This window comes from Neoarius graeffei, chromosome 15 (genome assembly GCF_027579695.1).
Source record: "Neoarius graeffei isolate fNeoGra1 chromosome 15, fNeoGra1.pri, whole genome shotgun sequence".
NCBI lineage: Eukaryota > Metazoa > Chordata > Actinopteri > Siluriformes > Ariidae > Neoarius > Neoarius graeffei.
In genome coordinates this window covers 12,989,332-13,011,180 of record NC_083583.1, presented here as the reverse complement: position 1 = coordinate 13,011,180, position 21,849 = coordinate 12,989,332, and the positions used below count along the sequence as shown (strand labels likewise).

The following is a 21,849-nucleotide window of genomic DNA, read 5'->3' as shown; positions in this document are numbered from 1 at the left end:
CTTCACAACACATGTTTGTGGAAGTGCATCATGGCACGAACAAAGGAGATTTCTGAGGACCTCAGAAAAAGCGTTGTTGATGCTCATCAGGCTGGAAAAGGTTACAAAACCATCTCTAAAGAGTTTGGACTCCACCAATCCACAGTCAGACAGATTGTGTACAAATGGAGGAAATTCAAGACCATTGTTACCCTCACCAGGAGTGGTGGACCAACAAAGATCACTCCAATAGCAAGGCATGTAATAGTCGGTGAGGTCAAAAAGAACCCCAGGGTAACTTCTAAGCAACTGAAGGACTCTCTCACATTGGCTAATGTTCATGTTCAGGAGTCCACCATCAGGAGAACACTGAACAACAATGGTGTGCATGGCAGGGTTGCAAGGAGAAAGCCACTGCTCTCCAAAAAGAACATTGCTGCTCATCTGCAGTTTGCTAAAGATCACGTGGACAAGCCAGAAGGCTATTGGAAAAATGTTTTGTGGACGGATGAGACCAAAATAGAACTTTTTGGTTTAAATGAGAAGCGTTATGTTTGGAGAAAGGAAAGCACTGGATTCCAGCATAAGAACCTTATCCCATCTGTGAAACATGGTGGTGGTAGTATCGTGGTTTGGGCCTGTTTTGCTGCATCTGGGCCAGGACGGCTTGCCATCATTGATGGAACAATGAATTCTGAATTATACCAGCAAATTCTAAAGGAAAATGTCAGGACATCTGTCCATGAACTGAATCTCAAGAGAAGGTGGGTCATGCAGCAAGACAACGACCCTAAGCACACAAGTTGTTCTATCAAAGAATGGTTAAAGAAGAATAAAGTTAATGTTTTGGAATGGCCAAGTCAAAGTCCTGATCTTAATCCAATGGAAATGTTGTGGAAGGACCTGAAGTGAGCAGTTCATGTGAGGAAACCCACCAACATCCCAGAGTTGAAGCTGTTCTGTACGGAGGAATGGGCTAAAATTCCTCCAAGCCGGTGTGCAGGACTGATCAACAGTTACCGGAAACGTTTAGTTGCAGTTATTGCTGCACAAGGGGGTCACACCAGATACTGAAAGCAAAGGTTCACATACTTTTGCCACTCACAGATATGTAATATTGGATCATTTTCCTCAATAAATAAATGACCAACGATAATATTTTTGTCTCATTAGTTTAACTGGGTTCTCTTTATCTACTTTTAGGACTTGTGTGAAAATCCGATGATGTTTTAGGTCCTATTTATGCAGAAATATAGAAAATTCTAAAGGGTTCACAAACTTTCAAGCACCACTGTAGCTAAAATAATATAGTTTTTTTGGGCCTTGAGTTATGGGTGGAGGGACAGTGTGTGTATGTTGGGGAGGAGCGGAGTTTGTGATAGTGAGCACATGTGTGTGTGTGAGTGTATATAAGCAGTGCTGGTCTAGTGTCGGGCCAGGGAGAAAGAAGCTGGATCATAATGAAGGGGGGGGGTATTATTTTATTTGCTAATCCTTTGTGTTAGTAAATTTTTTTATAGATAGTGATTCTAAAAATAATAGTTCTTTAATAGTTAATTACGATGACTACCTGAGCACCTGTTCATGGCTATGGTGCCAGCCACCCCTGCCCAAGCTAAGTCATGATGGGACGACAGAGGGGAGGGGGAGGAACTGCATGAGGCAGGGCTCAGGGCCCCCACACATCGACACCAGCCCCCCATAACCTCCGCACAACACGCCCTACCTATCCTATATATGACTGTATATGACAAGAATGTGTGCCTTCTCTAAAGTGTACTGCATTAAAAGAAGAGGACGTGCAGGGTGAAAACCTGCCCAGATCTCCACCTACACACCCCCCGCACCCTATATAATCAAAGATATAAGCCTCCTCTAAAATGTATTTGCATTAAAAGAAGCGAGGAGTGCAGCGAAGCGCCTGCAGAGGTTTCCCACATGCACTCCTCCCCTGCCCTAGTCTATCATGTTGTTCTTGTTGAAGGTGGGCAAATGGTGTGTGCTTCCTAATGTGTAGAGCATTTAAAAGAGGATAAGGCACGCTGTGCAATACCAAGGATAGGCAGGTATCAGAGTGCATGCCTGGGGTGGGCGGGGCGCTGAGAGGACCTCGGGACCCTGACCCGAAGGGGAACCCTGACCCATCAACCCTCCCAATGGCACCAACCAACGCCAGTCCCACCTGACAGCCAGACAGGGTAGGGCTGTCCACGCCATCCCAGATGCCCAGGTATAACAGGAGTAGATGAAGTGGGGGAGGGAAGACGGTAGCAGAGGGAGGGAGGGAGTGGTGGGAAGAAGGGGGAGTGGTGGGAAAAATGAATAAATGAAGTACATAAACAAACAGAGATAAGAGATTCCAGCTTCCATCCTCCCTTTCCTAATATGTATGGCTAAGTATTAACGATTATGGAGGAATATTTGGCCCAAAACCCCTCCAAATCCCCCCCACCTACCCTCCTCTATCTCACATGCACATTCATTACCCCTAACCAACCCCACCCAGCCTCCCCTATACAGCAATATAGCTCTTGTTTATCTCTGTCGAATTTGTCTCCATGTGTCCTGTTACATCTCTGTCAACATATTAGTAGTACTGTCCAGCCTTTGAAACTGTTGTTAATGTTACGTCAGTGTTTCTGTTGTATGTCACGTGTATGTATTAATTTGTTTCATTCTGTCCTTGATACTTTGTATTTGTTTGTATTTGTTAGCAAATAAAAAAAAAAAAATAATAATATAGTTTTTTTTCTCCCGAATATCTCCTGCTCCACACTCCAGCCCAGTCGGTGGCAGTAACGCACCTTTAAGTTGGTTTGCCAACCGCCAAAAAAACCCTTCAAGAAGAAGAAGAAGAAAAAAAAACAAAAATACAAAAAAAAACCAACAAAATATGGAATAAAAGTATTTGATGGTAAGAACGTATCTTTTTTTATTTTTCAATAATACAGGGTTAGTCAAAATTATGTTAACATTTAAATAGTAGAAATCATCTCATCTCCTCTAGCCGCTTTATCCTTCTACAGGGTTGCAGGCAAGCTGGAGCTTATCCCAGCTGACTACGGGCGAAAGGCGGGGTACACCCTGGACAAGTCGCCAGGTCATCACAGGGCTGACACATAGACACAGACAACCATTCACACTCACATTCACACCTACGCTCAATTTAGAGTCACCAGTTAACCTAACCTGCATGTCTTTGGACTGTGGGGGAAACCGGAGCACCCGGAGGAAACCCACGCGGACACGGGGAGAACATGCAAACTCCACACAGAAAGGCCCTCGCCAGCCCCGGGGCTCGAACCCAGGACCTTCTTGCTGTGAGGCGACAGCGCTAACCACTACACCACCGTGCCGCCGGTAGAAATCATTTATTCACAAAACATACATCATGATTTACAGGATGGTCTCAGTCTGTTCGCCATCATGTTCAACACACAAAAACCAGCGATCAGCAGTACCATTTAAAGCCCAGACACGCATTTCGCGGGAAATAGATTATACTACAGTCCTTATTCTGTCCTTGAGGGCATCGATATCACGAACTTTCCTGCTATACATGCACTTCTTCACCATACCCCATAACTAGAAATCACAGGGCGTCAAATCAGGGGAGTGTGGAGGCCACGGCAATGGTCCACTACGACCTATCCATCGACTTGGAAATGTGTGGTCAAGATAAGCATGAACAGTACGGCCAAAATGCGACGGTACGCCATCCTGTTGGAAATACCCCACCTATCGGATCTGTAGTGGAAGTTCGTCAATAGCGTATTGCTGCACCATCTGTAAGCAGATGTCTGACGTCACTGTTGGGGTGTCAAAAAAGTAGGGCCCAATTATGCCAGCAGTGGTCACGGTGCACTACACATTCAGGAGAAAAATAATCCATTAGTGTTAACATAATTTTGACTAACCCTGTATTATTTATCGCATTTTCCACAAATTGCGCCTGACATTTCGCCCGTTTGTTTACATTCTGAGCGGAAACGATTTTGTCGGATGTTTTGTATAAAGTTTTTATTCATCGAATTTGCAAAAAATAAAAATAAAAATGCTCTGTTTCTCAAAATCCAGTGAATGTGGGTAGAATAAAACAGTTATTCCACTCAATCTCGTCGTACATGGCTTACAGCCAACTCGGTGTTACACAATTTGTCGGCTATCAGCTCATGTACGACTCGATTTTGTGGAATGACTGCTAATTATTTCCAAAACTATTAGAATTATGTGCCTACATGTGCATCCCTGAGGATTACTGGTACCTGTGAATGTGGACTCTGAGACCCCGTCCACACGTAGCCGGGTATCTGCTAAATCGAAGATATTTTTCTACGTTTTGGCCTGTCATCCACATGAAAACACATCAAAAACGAATATTTAAAACAACTCCGGCAAAGTGAAGATTTTTGAAAACTCCGTGTATGCCTTTTTGTGTAGACAGACGTCAAACGTGCGACCTTTGTTTACTGCAGAAGCCAGTTTAAGCATGGACAAAGAGTAATGGATCGGAGTAGTGCCTTGAAAGCGTTAATTATTGTGCAGGTGCTATTTACATGTTTAATTTTAGAAGCCCAACTACTGCTCCAAAAACAGGGTCAATATGTCCACATATTTGCTTTGACAAGATTCCCAATCAACGTTTTCTTGCGTCTTTTGAAGTTTATACTCCAAAATTGTATTTAGAAGCAATTCTGTCTCCGAGTCTGTCCAGACGAACGAGCTTGGCGCCATGTTTTATGTTTAGGCGGAAGTGACGCCAACAGAGGGCTATTCTGATGTGATTAGGGGGTAGGATTTGGGGAAATAATGCCATCTACAGGTTTGGAATGCTTATGAATGTGATTGAAAACGCAGATGTTCGGTTATGTGTGGAAGGGATTTTTTTCGAAGACGAGGTGGTGTGGATAAAACATTTTTATAAATGGAGGGGGGGGGGGAATGTTCGGTTTTAAAAATACCCGGCTACGTGTGTACATGGCCTGATATGGAGTCATCGTATTTCTACACTGGCTATGTTTTACCACTATTAAACTTTACTGCCATCTAGTGGATTTTAAGATGGATGACATTGTTGAGTGCCAACTTCCGCCAAGGCCAAATGGCGTATTTCACAGCATTAGCGAAAGTAAAACTAAATTCATGGACCCGCCCTGTGACCCGGACCCACTCCAAAATGTAATGGGTTCTTCCTTGGCCGATGCTACACCCTTCCACCAAGCTTCATGGAAATCAGGTTGGTAGGTTTTGCGCAGTCCTGCTTACAGTTAGACAAACAAACATACAAACCGCCCCGAAGACATACCCTTCTTGGAGGAAGTAATAAAATAAATATATAAATTGCCTACGTCCTGAGCACACACTAACTCCTGCTGTGCAATATTAAAAAAAGATAAATAACATAAAAAGCAAAATAATAGTATGCATTGGATCAGGTGCTAGTTTAAATACTTTTTTAATTTTTAAAAAAAAGTCTCGCATTAATGTTACATTACATTACCTTTGACGGCAAATAAGCATATAAAACTTGATCTGCATCTTCAGTCCTCATTTTCTATCCCAATTTTTATTATTATTATTATTATTATTATTATTATTATTAAACGATGAGGGTTTGTGTTTAAAGATGGTGGTCTAGACGCGATTAAGAAACGCCATCACAGATGCTTCTACTCAAAAAAAATCTGCTTGGCAACACACTTGTTTTGTTGAAGAAATCCTAGATGAGGGTGAGTTTAGTCCTTAAACAGCCACAGGGAAAGTCGTGCTCTGTCCCAAACCAAAAATATCTCCTTGTCCAAGGTTGGGGAGCTCTAGGGGGCTTCAGATGCCATGTGGAACCCATAGGAAGTGACAGGAAGGCTTTATCTGAACACCAGGGCAGCGTCACCCCGAATACACCCCCAAACCCTTTACACCACCCACCAGCCACCCTCATCCTGTTCACTGTCACTATGGAAACAGGTCTTTCTGGCTTCAAGCACTGGGTGATAAAGGACGAAGAATGAGGAGTTGGTGGGAGGACACTTGAAAGGCAGTGATGTGTGTGTGTGTGTGTGTGTGTGTGTGTGTGTGTGTGTGTGTGTGTGTGTGTGTGTGTGTGTGATTGAGTAATTACCCCCATTTTCCGTCTCCGCTCATCCGCATTTAATAGTCTAAGATTGCTGATTGTGAGCACACGGAGGTGAATGGATGGACACAGGTGCAAGTTTATAGTTTTTATCAAAACCACTCAGGCATCGAGAATAAATTGGCTTGGCAATACTCTAAACGAGAGGCAGGCTAAGGGTCAGACAATCTGCAAACTAGACAAGGGTTAATGAGATAATGACAAGCAGGAAAAGGTGAAGACAAAGAGGCAAGCGTTCAGGTAATGATGTGTCATATGACACCAAAAAGCAAACAGGAGAATAAACGAGGAAAAGCCCAAAAAACAACGCAGCCAATCGCAGTTATCGTGTTTTCCGTTTTCTGTCTTGGATGTTCGGGTTTCCTGAATTAAATATAGGTGAAATTAGCCGCAACCATGTTGCTAATGTTCAGTCCCTGACCTGTTTCTCAATGTGAACAGAGCGAATCCCGCATGTGTTGGTTGATATGAATATTTCAGTGCGTTACTGACAACTAAAGACTGCGACTTGACCGTCTTTATGAACATTTGATAATCCTGCCCCGATTAAATATGTAAACTCTGCTTGTTCGGGTAATGTTCGGCCCATTCCCTAATCATGAATAAGTAAGAGGACATAATGTAGTTCGACAGAATGACCATAGCCTGATATTCTTCATAAATGCTTATGAGCAACATAGAGAAAATTTTATAATTAGGTGAATGGTGTATTGTAAATTTAGTGGCAGTGCTACAGTTTAAAAGCCGGCAAAATTGTGAGCTCAGTGCTTTTTTATTGATGTACTGAATTTTACTGAACATCTACTAAAGGTATTTAAAATAAGGAAAAGGAGAGGAAAAAATAATAATAATAATACAACCCCAATTCCAAACAAGAGTCGCGCTGGCAACTATGCCATAACTCTAATAAAATGCAACTGAATTGAACGAAATTACAATATGTGTATAACAAAGAATATAATAAAGAATCCTGTCAAGTTTCGTGAAATTCCTTCAAAAATTGTGAAACGAGTTGATTTCAGAAGGTCAGTACCCTTTCTGGGACGGACAGACATTGCCACAACATAATCCCCCTTCGGGCCTTTCGGCCAGCGGGGGATAAAAATTGAGGGAAGTTGATTTCAGAAAGCAAGCACACCTTGATGAAATTGCCAAAGTACAAGTTTGTTAATAATCAAGGGCATAACTCTGGTCAAATTTGCCCAAATTAAACAAAATTTCAATATGCGTATAACTGTCATATAACAAAGCCTTTTGCCAAGTTCGGTGAAATTCCTCCACAAGTTGTAAGAGGAGCTAATTTCAGAAGAACGTACACCCTCATGAAATTGTCAAAGTACAAGTTATTTAATCAAGGGTCAAAACTCTGGGAAAATTTTCACAAACGAAATTAAATTGCAATCTGCATACTACCGTCATATAACAAGGCTTTTTGCCAAGCTTCGAGAAATTTGTCCAAAATTGTGAGAGGAGTTGATGTCAGAAGGCGAGCGCACCTTCATGAAATTGTCAAAGTATAATTTTGTTAATCAAGGGCTGTAACTCTGGTAAAATGTGACCCAATTTAACGAAATTACAATATGCGTATTACTGACACATAACAAAGAATCCTGTCAAGTGTCGTGAAATTCCTTCAAAAATTGTGAAACGAGTTGATTTCAGAAGGTGAGTACCCTTTCTGGGACGGATGGACATCGCCACGACATAATCCCCCTTCGGGCCTTTCGGCCAGCAGGGGATAAAAATTGAGGGAAATTGATTTCAGAAAGCAAGCACACCTTGATGAAATTGCCAAAGTACAAGTTTGTTAATAATCAAGGGCATAACTCTGGTCAAATTTGCCCAAATTAAACAAAATTTCAATTTGCGTATAACTGTCATATAACAAAGCCTTTTGCCAAGTTCGGTGAAATTCCTCCACAAGTTGTAAGAGGAGCTAATTTCAGAAGAACGTACACCCTCATGAAATTGTCAAAGTACAAGTTATTTAATCAAGGGTCAAAACTCTGGGAAAATTTTTACAAACGAAATTAAATTGCAATCTGCATACTACCGTCATATACCGTAACAAGGCTTTTTGCCAAGCTTTGAGAAATTTGTCCAAAATTGTGAGAGGAGTTGATGTCAGAAGGCGAGCACACCTTCATGAAATTGTCAAAGTATAATTTTGTTTATCAAGGGCCACAACTCTGGTAAAATGTGACCCAATTTAACAAAACTACAATATGCGTATTACTGACATATAACAAAGAATCCTGCCAAGTTTCATGAAATTCCTCCAAAAATTGTGAGAGGAATTTTTGGAGGAATCAAATTTCCTTGAAGGACATCTTGAAATTTTGGAGGAATCAAAAATCAGATTTCAGAAGGTGAACACCCTTCCCCGGGACAGATGGACGGACGGAAATCACCACGACATAATCCCCTTCAGGCCTTTCGGCCAGCGGGGGATAAAAAGTTGGGACACTGTGTAAAACATAAATAGAAACAGAATTTGATAATTTGTAAATCATGGAAACCCTATATTTCATTGAAAATAGTACAAAGACAACATATCAAATGCTGAAACCGAGAAATTTTATTGTTTTTTGAAAAATATATGCTCATTTTGAATTTGATGTCAGCAACACGTTTTAGAAAAGTTGGGACGGGGCAACAAAAGACTGAAAAAGTTGTGCAATGCTAAAAAACTAATTAGGTTAATTGGCAACAGGTCAGTAAGATGATTGGGTATAAAAAGAGCATCCCAGAGAGGCGGAGTCTCTCAGCAGTAAAGATGGGGAGGGGTTCACTGCTCTGTGAAAGACTGCATGAGCAAACAGTGCAACAATTTAAGAATAACGTTCCTCAGTGTAAAACTGCAAAGAATTTGGGGATCACATCATCTATGGTCCATAATATCATTAAAAGCTTCAGAGAATCTAAAGAAATCTCTGTATGCAAGAGACAAGGCTGAAAACTGACATTGGATGCCTGTGATCTTCAGGCCCTCAGGTGACACTGCATTAAAAGCAGACATGTGTCTGTAGTGGAAATCACTGTATGGGCTCAGGAACACTTCAGAAAACCATCGTCTGTGAAAACAGTTCATTACTGCATCCACAAATGCAAGTTAAAACCAGATATAAACAATAACCAGAAACACCACCACCTTCTCTGGGCCCGAGCTCTTTTACGATGGACTGAGGCAAAGTGGAAAACTGTTCCGAGGTCTGATGAATCAGAATTAGAAATTCTTTTTAGAAATCATGGACACCACGTCCTCCAGGCTAAAGAGGAGAGGGACCATCCAGCTTGTTATCAGTGCACAGTTCAAAAGCCAGCATCTGTGATGGTATGAGAGGGCATTAGTGCACATGACATGGGGAGCTTGTACATCTGGGAAGGCATCATTAATGCTGAATGATATATACACGTTTCAGAGCAATATGCTGCCATCCAGACAAAATCTTTTTCAGGGAAGGCCTTCCTTCTTTCAGCAAGACGATGCCAAACTGCTTTCTGCACATATTAAAACTACATGACTATGTAGTAAAAGAGTCCGGGTGCTAAACTGGCCTGCCTGCAGTCCAGACCTGTCTCCCATTTAAAGCATTTGGCACATTATGAAGCGTAAAATATGACAAAGGAGACCCTGAACTGTTGAGCAAATTAAATTGTATGTCAGACAAGAATGGGACAACATTTCTCTTTCCAAACTACAGCAATCGGTCTCCTCAGTTCCCAAACATTTACAGAGTGCTGGTAAAAGTAGAGGTGATGCAACACAGTGGTAAACATGCCCCTGTTCCAAGTTTTTCGAAACTGATATCAAATTCAAAATGAGCATATATTTTTTCAAAAAACAATAAAATTTCTCAGTTTCAACATTTGATATGTTGTCTTTGTTTTGTCTATATTTTCAATGAAATATAGGATTTCCATGATTTGCAAATTATCGCATTCTGGGTTTTTTTACAGTTGACACAGCATCCCAACTTTTTTGGAATTGGTGTAATAATAATAATAATAATAATAATAATAAATTGGTCAAGAAAATAGACTTTAACATTCAATCAGCTCACAAATTCATATCAGTTACAATGTAGTTCCTCATATTGGTAATTGTTTCACAAGCTATCATTAGGACATGAACGACAATCGACTGATATAGCAGATGACCAATCATAGACAGCCAGAAGTTTCACTTCCCATTTGCACAAAATATTTGACAGGCTTCCACGAACATTTTTAAACCAGTGACAAAAAAATGCATGAAGATCCTGAGAACTGTTGCCTGAAAAGTGTGCAAAAAATATCAGACGCTCGTTTCCAATGGAAACCTGAGATTACACAGCCCTAGTCTTATCAAGTCTGATGTTATGCCCCTGAATATAGAAGTGAAAATGATCACGGCCATTTGTTATTTCTGTGCATCACCCAGAGGAAAAGGAGAGGAGTGTGGTGCAGGTAGGAGATTCAATGCAAGGCTGTAGGTGCTTCAACACAGAAGAGGACTCACTGATAAGGACATGCTGTGAGACACCAATCAGTCTATCCAGCTCACCAACGTAGTGAAAGGAAACAGACCCTGGCATACAAATTTATGCGTCTGAAGAAACACGCTGCACTGCAGCAGCTGCCTCGTTCTGTATCATGAGTCACGTGTTTGGTTTATAACAGCAAGCTTTTGAGGAAGAGTATAAAACAGACCAAAGAGTAAAATAAAGATTAACGAGCCGTTCCGTTCGTGTGGCCTGAGCAGCACAAGCGCGAGATTAATCTCCTTTAATCAATTACGAGATGAAGGGAGTCAATTAAAGACAAAGAGCGGGGAAGAGAGACTATTCAAGTATGAACGGTTTCATTTTTCAATGCTTTTTTTTTTTAGTTATATTGATGGAGAAAAACAAGATTTTCTTGGCTCTCTAGTCACAGTCACATGAGACTCAAGGAAAATCAATAAAAGCTCAAAAAGTTTTGATGATGTGATTTGATATACAGTATGATTTTTATCCAAGTTATATATTAATTCCAAGAAACACCATCTCCATTGATTAACCCGGACCAAAAACTATTCATGAGAATCTGAGCTCTTCCTACAGGACTGTATTAATCAAGATTTTAAAATGTGGTAAAACTCTTATAATGTCTGAAAAAGCTCAAAAATACTTATTAATTTTATTTATAATTAATAATTTGTTTGTTCTGCTGCAGGATTCTGAATTCATTATCAGTGTAGCACTATAAAGCACTTAGTAAGAATAATAATGAATAATAACACAATTAAACATGTAACATAATTAATAACATTTCATTTTTCATAGTTTCAGAGAAGTTCCAATGGGTTTTCTCCAAGCACAATATCCCTGTGCATTTTAAACCTATGAACACACTAAGACAGTGTTTGGTCCATCCAAAGGCCCGGATTCCTAAACACTGTATCTGCAGTGAACTACAGTGAGGACTGCAAAAAGTTCTTCATGTGCCAGCACCTGGAATTCCCAGGCAGTCTCCCACCAAGTAGTGTTGTAGTCAAGACCACCTAAACCAAGACCAAGTCATGACCAAGAGCAGAGTGTATCAAGACCGAGACAAGACCAAGACTCTGAGGGTTTGAGACCAAATCAAGACCAAAACTCTGAGGGTTTGAGATCAAGTCAAGACCAAGACTCTGAGGGGTTGAGAACAAGTCAAGACCAAGACTCTGAAGGATTGAGAACAAGTCAAAACCAAGACTCTGAGGGTTTGAGACCAAGTCAAGACCAAAACTCTGAGGGTTTGAGATCAAGTCAAGACCAAGACTCTGAGGGATTGAGAACAAGTCAAGACCAAGGCTCTGAGGGGTTGAGAACAAGTCAAGACCAAGATTCTGAAGGATTGAGAACAAGTCAAAACCAAGACTCTGAGGGTTTGAGAACAAGTCAAGACCAAGTCAAGACCAAGACTCTGAGGGGTTGTGATCAAGTCAAGACCAAAACCAAAGCAGGGCGAAACCGAGTCAAGACCAGGACCAGAGAAATGTGTGTGAGAAGAGGGGAGGGGAAGGTGATGGCTATTAACAGTAACAAAAATTTCAAATTAGCAAGGAGTCACGTTATTGGTTGCATTTGAAGCAAGAAATTTTACATCCAATCACCGTAATGATGTTAACAAATAAATCAGACAATACACAGGCAATTTAGTGAAATCCCCATAGTTGTGGTCTTGACTGGTCTTGAAATAAAATCCTGAGTCCTCTCTGTCCGAGACAAGACTGAGTAAAAATTCAGTCGATTCCGAGACCTTTAAAAACACAGAGTGTTTTGGTAAACTGGGATGTATGGATGCTGTCAGTCCCCCACTTACTTGCTCACTTGAGTTTGTTGACGGTGTAGTGGCTGGCTGTTTTATGTCCCGGGGCTCCCTCATGCCTGTGTTACCTTCTGGCTCTCCCCTTTTAGTTATGCTGTCATAGTTAGTTGCCGGAGTCCCTGCTTGTACTCAGTGCAATATGTACACTGTTCCTACTTATCCAGGTGACATTGGGCATACCTAACTACCTTTGTTTCCTCCCCCCCAGAAAAAAAATCTGTCCTTCTGAGTTACGTCGGTCCTGGGATCGAGATATTGACCTCTTCTGCTCCTTGGACCTGCCTGATCCATCCTGGTGCCCTGTGTCTGGTTGGAGTCTCATCACATTGCTCCTGTGGACGGCCCCATGTGGACAGTTGAAAGTCACACTTGGAGGACGCTCTGGACACTTACAGTAATGCTTTTATGGCTGAGGACTACAGTTGACTTGCTAACTTTAGGACTGCAGTTGTCATGAACAGTATTGCACTCAAGTTTCCATCAATGAAGAGTTTATAACATCAACGAAACTGTCTTCATGTTAAAACTGTTAATGTGATAGTCATGTTGTCTGTTGTTGCCCAAATGAGGATGGATTCCCTTTTGAGTCTGGTTCCTCTCGAGGTTTCTTCCTCATTTCGCCTGAAGGAGTTTTTCCTTGCCACCGTCGCCACAGGCTTGCTCATTGGGGATAGTTTAGGGATAAAATTAGCTCATGTTTTAAGTCGTTCAAATTCTGTAAAGCTGCTTTGCGACAATGTCTATTGTTAAAAGCGCTATACAAATAAACTTGACTTGACAAAGTGGTCTTGAGACCAAGACCGGTCTCAAGTATTACAATTAAGTACTAACCAGGTTAAGCCACACTGGATGGCACCAATCTCAGTTCCTATAGCCCTTAGCCTCTCACATCACTAGGGTTACAGTGGAGTCTGTTCCTCTGGTAACCACAAGAGTTTGACCCCCTACTCGCATCTGTATTGCAATGTACCTCAATACATGGCAGTAGGTACCATTTTTATGATGGTCTTTGGTATGGCCTGACCACGGGTAGAACTCGTGATCTCCTGATCGAGAGGTGGACACGCTAACCACTAGGCCAACTCACAAGTCAGAATTCCAAAGACATATACCGGTACATACTGTATCAGAGAAACTAAACAGCTGCTCAATAGACACATGTCCCAAAACAAACGAGCAGACTCCTCGGGATACAACTCAGTAGTCTATACACACTTACAACAAAAGAAACACAGTCTTCATGAAGTACATATTCTAGACAGAGAAGACGGGTGGTTTGAAAACAGCATTAAGGACATCTACAGTGGTGCTTGAAAGTTTGTGAACCCTTTAAAATTTTCTATATTTCTGCATAAATATGACCTAAAACATCATCAGATTTTCACACAAGTCCTAAAAGAAGATAAAGAGAACCCAGCTAAACAAATGAGACAAAAATATTATACTTGGTCTTTTATTTATTGAGGAAAATGATCCAATATTACATATCTGTGAGTGGCAAAAGTATGTGAACCTCTACGATTAGCAGTTAATTTGAAGGTGAAATTAGAATCAGGTGTTTTCAATCAATGGGATGACAATCAGGTGTGAGTGGGCACCCTGTTTTATTTAAAGAACAGGGATCTATCAAAGTCTGATCTTCACAACACATGTTTGTGGAAGTGTATCATGGCACGAACAAAGGAGATTTCTGAGGACCTCAGAAAAAGCGTTGTTGATGCTCATCAGGCTGGAAAAGGTTACAAAACCATCTCTAAAGAGTTTGGACTCCACCAATCCACAGTCAGACAGATTGTGTACAAATGGAGGAAATTCAAGACCATTGTTACCCTCCCCAGGAGTGGTCGACCAACAAAGATCACTCCAACAGCAAGGCATGTAATAGTCGGCGAGGTCAAAAAGGACCCCAGGGTAACTTCTAAGCAACTGAAGGACTCTCTCACATTGGCTAATGTTCATGTTCAGGAGTCCACCATCAGGAGAACACTGAACAACAATGGTGTGCATGGCAGGGTTGCAAGGAGAAAGCCACTGCTCTCCAAAAAGAACATTGCTGCTCATCTGCAGTTTGCTAAAGATCACGTGGACAAGCCAGAAGGCTATTGGAAAAATGTTTTGTGGACGGATGAGACCAAAATAGAACTTTTTGGTTTAAATGAGAAGCGTTATGTTTGGAGAAAGGAAAGCACTGGATTCCAGCATAAGAACCTCATCCCATCATTGAAACATGTTGGTGGTAGTATCGTGGTTTGGGCCTGTTTTGCTGCATCTGGGCCAGGACGGCTTGCCATCATTGATGGAACAATGAATTCTACCAGCAAATTCTAAAGGAAAATGTCAGAACATCTGTCCATGAACTGAATCTCAAGAGAAGGTGGGTCATGCAGCAAGACAATGACCCTAAGCACACAAGTTGTTCTACCAAAGAATGGTTAAAGAAGAATAGTTTTGGAATGGCCAAGTCAAGGTCCTGATCTTAATCCAATGGAAATGTTGTGGAAGGACCTGAAGCGAGCAGTTCATGTGAGGAAACCCACCAACATCCCAGAGTTGAAGCTGTTCTGTACGGAGGAACGGGCTAAAATTCCTCCAAGCCGGTGTGCAGGACTGATCAACAGTTACCGGAAATGTTTAGTTGCAGTTATTGCTGCACAAGGGGGTCACACCAGATACTGAAAGCAAAGGTTCACATACTTTTGCCACTCACAGATATGTAATATTGGATCATTTTCCTCAATAAATAAATGACCAACGATAATATTTTTGTCTCATTTGTTTAACTGGGTTCTCTTTATCTACTTTTCGGACTTGTGTGAAAATCCGATGATGTTTTAGGTCATATTTATGCAGAAATATAGAACATTTTAAAGGGTTCACAAACTTTCAAGCACCACTGTATGTCCAAGAGGCCCTCACTAAATCCAGTAGGGGGTTTGAGATACCAGCTTGCTCCACCTCATAAATGGGAGGAAGAGGTACCCCATTAAGCTGTTGGGAACACCATTTTCTCTGGCAAGAACAATTCAGTGACATCTTCAGGGCTCAACATTAATGTTAGTCCGACTGTCTGGGACAAGCAAATGTTTGGTCTGGACAAGTCAAATCCGCATCTGCCTGTCCGACAGGACAAGCTGAATGTTTGTTGAAAATCACCATTTTTATAGTAATTATTCAAGAGTTACATCAATAACGTTCCAACAAATCTAGTTCAATCCCCTCAGTGATCCAGCCGTGTTATTGGTTATGAAATTCCGGGGATGCTGACTACAGCAAGTGCGTGTGTAAAAATAACCACGTCGTAATATCTAATTATAGATTATTAGACTTCATGGAAATCGGAGAAATGGCGATCAAATACCTCAATAAAATAAATATCTGTGGTGAATCATTTCATTTCATTCGGAATCTTCATTCATTGTACCTTTCTTTAGCATGGTTCACATTAGACCGTGAGTTGGCCTAGTGGTTAGCGTGTCCACCTCTTGACCGGGAGATCATGAGTTCTACTCACGGTCGGGTCATACCAAAGACCATCATAAAAATGGTACCTACTGCCATCTGGCAAGGCACGCTGCAATACAGTATGCGAGTGGGGAGGTCAAACTCTTGAGGTTACCAGAGGACCCACCCCCCACTGTAACCCTAGCTGTATAGGTGAGAGGTTGAGGGCTATGGAAACGGAGATCAGCGTCGCACCCATACGCTTTAAAGAGCTGGTTAGTACTGGGACAGGAGACTGCCTGGGAAGACCAGATTCTGGAGTGAGAGGGACTTTTGAGCCTTTTCCACTACCCTTTTTCAGCTCACTTCAGCCCGACACGGCTCACGTTTCAACTACTTCAGAGCAGCACGACTGAGCTCACTTCAGCCTTACTCAGCACCCAAAACTCGCACGGTTTTGGAGTGGGGCTGAAGTGAGCCCAACCGAGCCGAGTGGGGCTAGGGGCGTGAGGAGACACTCCCCTGTGCACTGATTGGTGAGGAGGAGTGTCCTCACATGCCCACACACGCCCCACGAGCACGCTGGGATCTGTAAACACCGTAAACCCGGAAGAAGAATTACGAAGCCTTATGCGCCTCGCCTCATCTATACGCTCTTGCCAGTATCTGTTGGCGTTGTCGGTGACAACAAGCCACAGCACCAAGACGAGCAACACTAACGACTCCATGTCCTCCATGTTTATTGTTTACTATCCGGGTCGTGAGACTACCGCTTAAAAGGTCACTGATGTCACTGTTTGCGCCGCCTAACGACATCACGTGACGTCCACCCACTTTCGCTAACTCCACCCAATGTGTCCACCCACTTCCAGCCAGCACGGTTCAGCGCGGTTGTAGTCGAAATGCAACTCCAACAGCCCCGCTCAGCTCGACTCAGCCCAACTCAGCACGGCACGGCTCAGCCCAACTCAGCCGCGTTGGTAGTGGAAAAGCCCCATTTGACTTGACTTGATGGTTCACATGAAACATCACAAATGTCATAAAACATTTCGGGGGAATTTTACGGCAGTGCCGAACTCACTTACAGCTTATTTTCATTCACAATGTGATTCCGTCACCCTTATCATGTCCAACTTGTTTTCTTTTGGTTTCATTTTGTTGAAAGTGAAAAAGATGACAATCCCAACTCTTAAAACTGCAGATTAGGTAATGGATTGTAACAACATACGCACCTTAATGAGGCATTAGATAGTTTTTATTTATTGTTACAATTAAAGTTTGAGTTGTATTGAAAATTATAAATCGTTAAAGCATCATGATTATCATAACTATCCCTGCTTTTTGATAAACTTTGTGAACTTTGTCAAACGCTGCTCTTAAGTAGTCATGTGACTGCAACATCTCGAGTCATGTGCTGATCATGTGACTTCTTTGTCTGTATTTTTGCCAGAGATACTTCCTGTTACACTTTTATAACTGACGATGGTGTTTTGGATGAACACCGAAACATCTTGTTTGTTTGTTTTTAATAGTCCAGTGGTTCCAAATCAAGGTTTTTAAACATTTTACTACCTGTATGTCTTAAAATGAACTTACATGGACATATTTAAATGCAGTCTTTTGCTTTTTTTTACATGTAATTTTTTTTAAAATTTTGATTAATTTAAATCCAGACTCCTTAAGTGACCTCATATTCAAAAACCAAAAAAGTAGAGTAAAGCTATTAGCAGTTTGTCAAAACTTCTGTAACACCCCTTATCCTTTACCCCTTTTCCACCAAATCAGTTCCAGGGCTGGTTCGGGGCCAGTGCTGGTGCTGGTTCACAACTCGTTCAACTTGCGAGCCAGCTGAGAACCAGTTTGCTTTTCCATAGCTCGCGGTGCTAAGGGAAGCCACGTCATTACGTCGTTGTATACGTCAGTTATGTCGCTACGTTTGCATAAACCTTGGCGCGAATATCGAAGCAAAAACAACACGGAAGAAGCAGCAGCAGCAGCAACAACAATAATAATAATGGATGACTTTGCGTTTGTACAGCTGCTGCTTCTCGTCGCTTAAAAATGGCGACCTTTCGCGGTCTTGTTGTTGGTCTTAACAACTCCGCCCCCCGCTGACGTAAGCGGTTCTTTCCTCTGGCCCAGCAGAGAGTTGGTGCTAGCCTGGAACCGTTTTTTTCTGGCCCAGAGCCAGTTCTTTGTCAGTGGAAACAGATAACCCAGTTCCAAACTAAGCACTGGCCCCGAACCAGCCCTGGAACTGGTTTGGTGGAAAAGGGGCACTTGTCTCAATTCTTGTTGAGTTTTAAATTGCAATTTATAACCAGCAGTCGCAGTTCCAACATGCCATCAAGGAATTAATTATACGGCTTTGCTACAGTATATGAGGTTTGGTTAGAGTTTGTGAAAAACTGCTTACAATGCATTCATGAAGAATAACAAGAACAGCCATGACGATTTGTACAGAATATCTTGCCTCATAGAAAGTGTTATGATTGGGTTTTTTATATATATATATTTTTTTTTTATTTTAGTTCTGCCTCTATATATTTTATAATAATAGCTCCACTCTGGCATTACTACTCCGGTTCAGGACTTCTTTTCAAAAACGCCCACAGCGCTCTCACCTCTCCTCCTACACTCACATCATATATTCCTATCTCTGTTTAGTATCTTATTAATGCTGTTCAATGTTCTGCTAATTCTCTAATCTCGAATAATTGCACAGTGTGCACCTGAAAAGGAAATAACACAACAAAAAAAGGCTTGGTTCGCTTCCAGAGTGTTCCTCCTCATTCATTTGAGAGCACTTTCTGGAATAGACACGTCAGGTCATCCTTACATCGCACTCCCCGAGGTACTCATTAAAGACGAGAGGAATGCAGAGAGAAGTGAGGTACAGAGAGGGCAGTTTCACTGCAGTGAGTTGGAGAAGAAAAAAAAAAGAAGAAGAAAAAAAAAAAACGCTCCTATGTGCTTGAAAAATGAGGCTAAATCCTTCTTGAATCTTCAGCTCCGTGTACACGGTGAGTGGACTGGCCAATGCAATAACTCCCGTGATACATCATAGCGAGGTGCAGAGTTCGGGAAAAAGTGCACTAATGCAGCTTGGAGCTAACAAACCCAGCCCAGATCAGAGCTGTGTTCAAAGCGGGTCTTAATGTGGTCCCGGTAATCAATGCTAACATGGCGCAAACCATATCAACATCAAAGCATCAAAGCTAACTGAGCCTTACACGCTGCTGGCTTACAAAGCCGAGCTATTCGTCTTTAGTAAACAGAGGCACGGCAGAGATTCTGACATTTTCACTAGCTAGGAGGGATACAGGGGAGGCTCTTTCCTTCATCAATCTCAATCTCAGACAGCAATTTCAGCTTAAGGTGAAAGGAGGCAGAATCCCACTTAAGTCTTTAAAAAAGTGAAAACCGCACTGGGCTGTAGAAGCGCTATAAAACAGATTAAAGGCGTCTGTGAAAAGCCAACACGACACCTGTGATATACGCCGAGTAAACACGCAGCCCAAAATGCACTAGCTTGGTTTCTGGCTTAAGAGTTATGAAAGTGATAGTTCATTCTACAACAACATCACACCCAGGAACGAGAGCTGGAGACAAAAATATAGGTGAAGGTGATCACACGATTACACTGAATGGACTGGTTTTGGTTTCATAAAATTCTTGTTTGCATCTTAACACAATGACGTTATTAAGAAAGCACCACCATTTCTAATGCTTCTCTGGATCGTTACGGCCTGATCAGTATCACATCAGTGTCAAATAGGGCTGTAACGATACACCCAACTCACGATTCGATTCGTATCGCGATTTTTGACCCACGATTCGATACGCCCACGATTTTTTTTTAAATGTTTTTTTAAACTAGTAAATTTGACTTAACATTTACTTACTTACATTAACTATTTAATAACAAATAATTCAGACCACTGCAGAGAATGAGTAATATGTATGCAAAAATGAACAAATGTATATCCAAAGATTGTTTTATTTCTCAAAATAATACTGTTGAGCCGGAAGCTCTGTTTTTTTCGGTTCTGAAAAAGTCATTTTTCCAAATCGTGTAAATCCGTTAAGATTTTTTTTTTGGGGGGGTGGCTCTCTCACTGTCTCACTCTCATAGGGCCAATGATTTTCTGTGATCGTGGAAAACAGATGGAAATTACGGAATTTTTATGGTGAAACGTTGCTCGCGTGTCAAAATGTAACTGCCGCAGAAGGCTTCCGCCCAAGCAGACATGCCTTCAGTGTTGCCAGATATTGCTAACGTTTTCCACCCCAAAATATGTTCAAAACCAGCCAAAAAGCACCTAAACCCGCCCAATCTGGCAACACTGCATGCCTTTCCGGTCAAGTGATTGTGATTGGCTTGTGGCACACCTAGCCAGCCAATGAGCTGCTTGTTTACAGATTCGCTCCCCGCGTCGCAACCAGAATGGCGACCGCTTAAAAGAAATGAATGCTCTGCCAGTGGCGAGTGTGGACGTTGCGTGACTCGCAGAAGATTGTCGCAGGTCGGCGAAAAAACAACTTACTAATAGATATAAAAAAAATAAAAGTAATTTAAGTAAGTTTAAAATGTAATTTAAATAAAAAGTAAAGTATTCATAAATTGAAGTTTGGAAGCGCCTCTGTTTTTGGGCTGAGGAGAAGTTTGAAAGGGTGTACCGCGATTCTGCCTTCTTGTATCGCGATACGGATCGTGGCTCTGCGTATCGCGATTTCGATTTCGATACGCATATTGTTACAGCCCTAGTGTCAAAGTAAGGAATAAAACAATTTAACATGATAACATGCCGTTATAAGAAAATAATAATCAATCAATCAGTATTACATGTTATTATATGGCACGAGCTACTTCCGTTAAAATTGTGCGCTCTGATTGGTTCCTTGTCAGGCAGAATTTTCCCGTAATGCCCGTGAACGATTACGCACTTTCTTTCCAAGGCGCCTGCTTTCAACGTTGCAAAACACAAACAAAAACAAAAAAAGATTAAGGGCCCGTTTACACGAGGATGCTGTCGGGTAAAAACGACTAAATATTTTATCGGAAGTGCCTTTCGTCTACACGGGGACGGCGTTTCCGAGGCTGAAAAACGGAAAAAATTGAAAACGCCTTCCAGAGTGGATAAGTTAAAAACAGCCCCCGTTGCATATCCGTCTAAACTACCCAATACGCGAAACTCTGCTCGGATCTGCTCACGTCGGGTACGCGTTTACGTCATACATGTGTCATATACTGTACATGCCAGCCCGGGAAGGAAGAAAGTAAGTAAAAACGTAAGAGCATGTCTGATTACATCGATCCAACGGACCTTCAAGCTGCTCTGGCAGCTTTAATAAACGTCCAGGAGTCCTTCGAACATCTATATCGAATCTGCACATATACCGTTAATGAACAGAGGGGTGTGTAGTATGCTCTTACTTTTTTACTTACTTTCTTACTTACCATAGCCAGAGTAGTCAAAGTTTTCGCGGCGCAGATGTGCAGATCAGACAAGACGGAAGACGTTGCGCATGCGTGCAGACATGGCGGAGGTCTTTCACAGCACCACCTAGCCGCCTAGCCGCCTGGCATGCACATCCAATTGAATTCCACACATTTATGCGTCACCGTATAGACGCAGATTTCCTCCTTGAAAACGGTCGTGTAGACGCGGAAAAAAGTGAGAACGAAAACGGACTTTTGCGTTTTTGTTTCAGACCGTCCCCGTGTAAAGTGGGCCTAATTGGGAATCAAAATGGAATCAAAAACAGCCGAAACACAAAAGACAAACAAGTGAGTTATTCAAGAAATGAGCAATGAAGAGCATTCAGAAACCACTAAACGCTAACAGAAATTTAGTTTTGAAACCGCTAGCTGTTTATTCTGCATGCGTGACTCAACTACGTTATAAATATGACGTGACTGAAAGCAGCATCACGCCTCATTATAATGAGCATCTATTTTAATC

The 21,849-nt window shown here is 41.8% G+C and overlaps 1 protein-coding gene across 2 annotated transcripts in view; it reads right to left on the bottom strand.

Annotated features, from left to right (window-relative positions):
* The window catches only part of LOC132899179 (heterogeneous nuclear ribonucleoprotein L-like), a 242,033-nt gene that overhangs the window by 143,833 nt on the left and 76,351 nt on the right, over nt 1-21,849 (bottom strand). Inside the window, exon 1 of one of the 2 annotated variants that reach the window (XM_060940879.1) lies at nt 6,098-6,141. The exons of the other annotated variant lie outside the window; for it this stretch is intronic. Coding sequence (XP_060796862.1) covers nt 6,098-6,103 — 6 coding nt within the window. The 5' untranslated portion in view covers nt 6,104-6,141. Of the gene's footprint in view, nt 1-6,097; nt 6,142-21,849 lie in introns of those variants that run through there. 2 annotated transcript variants of the gene reach the window in all.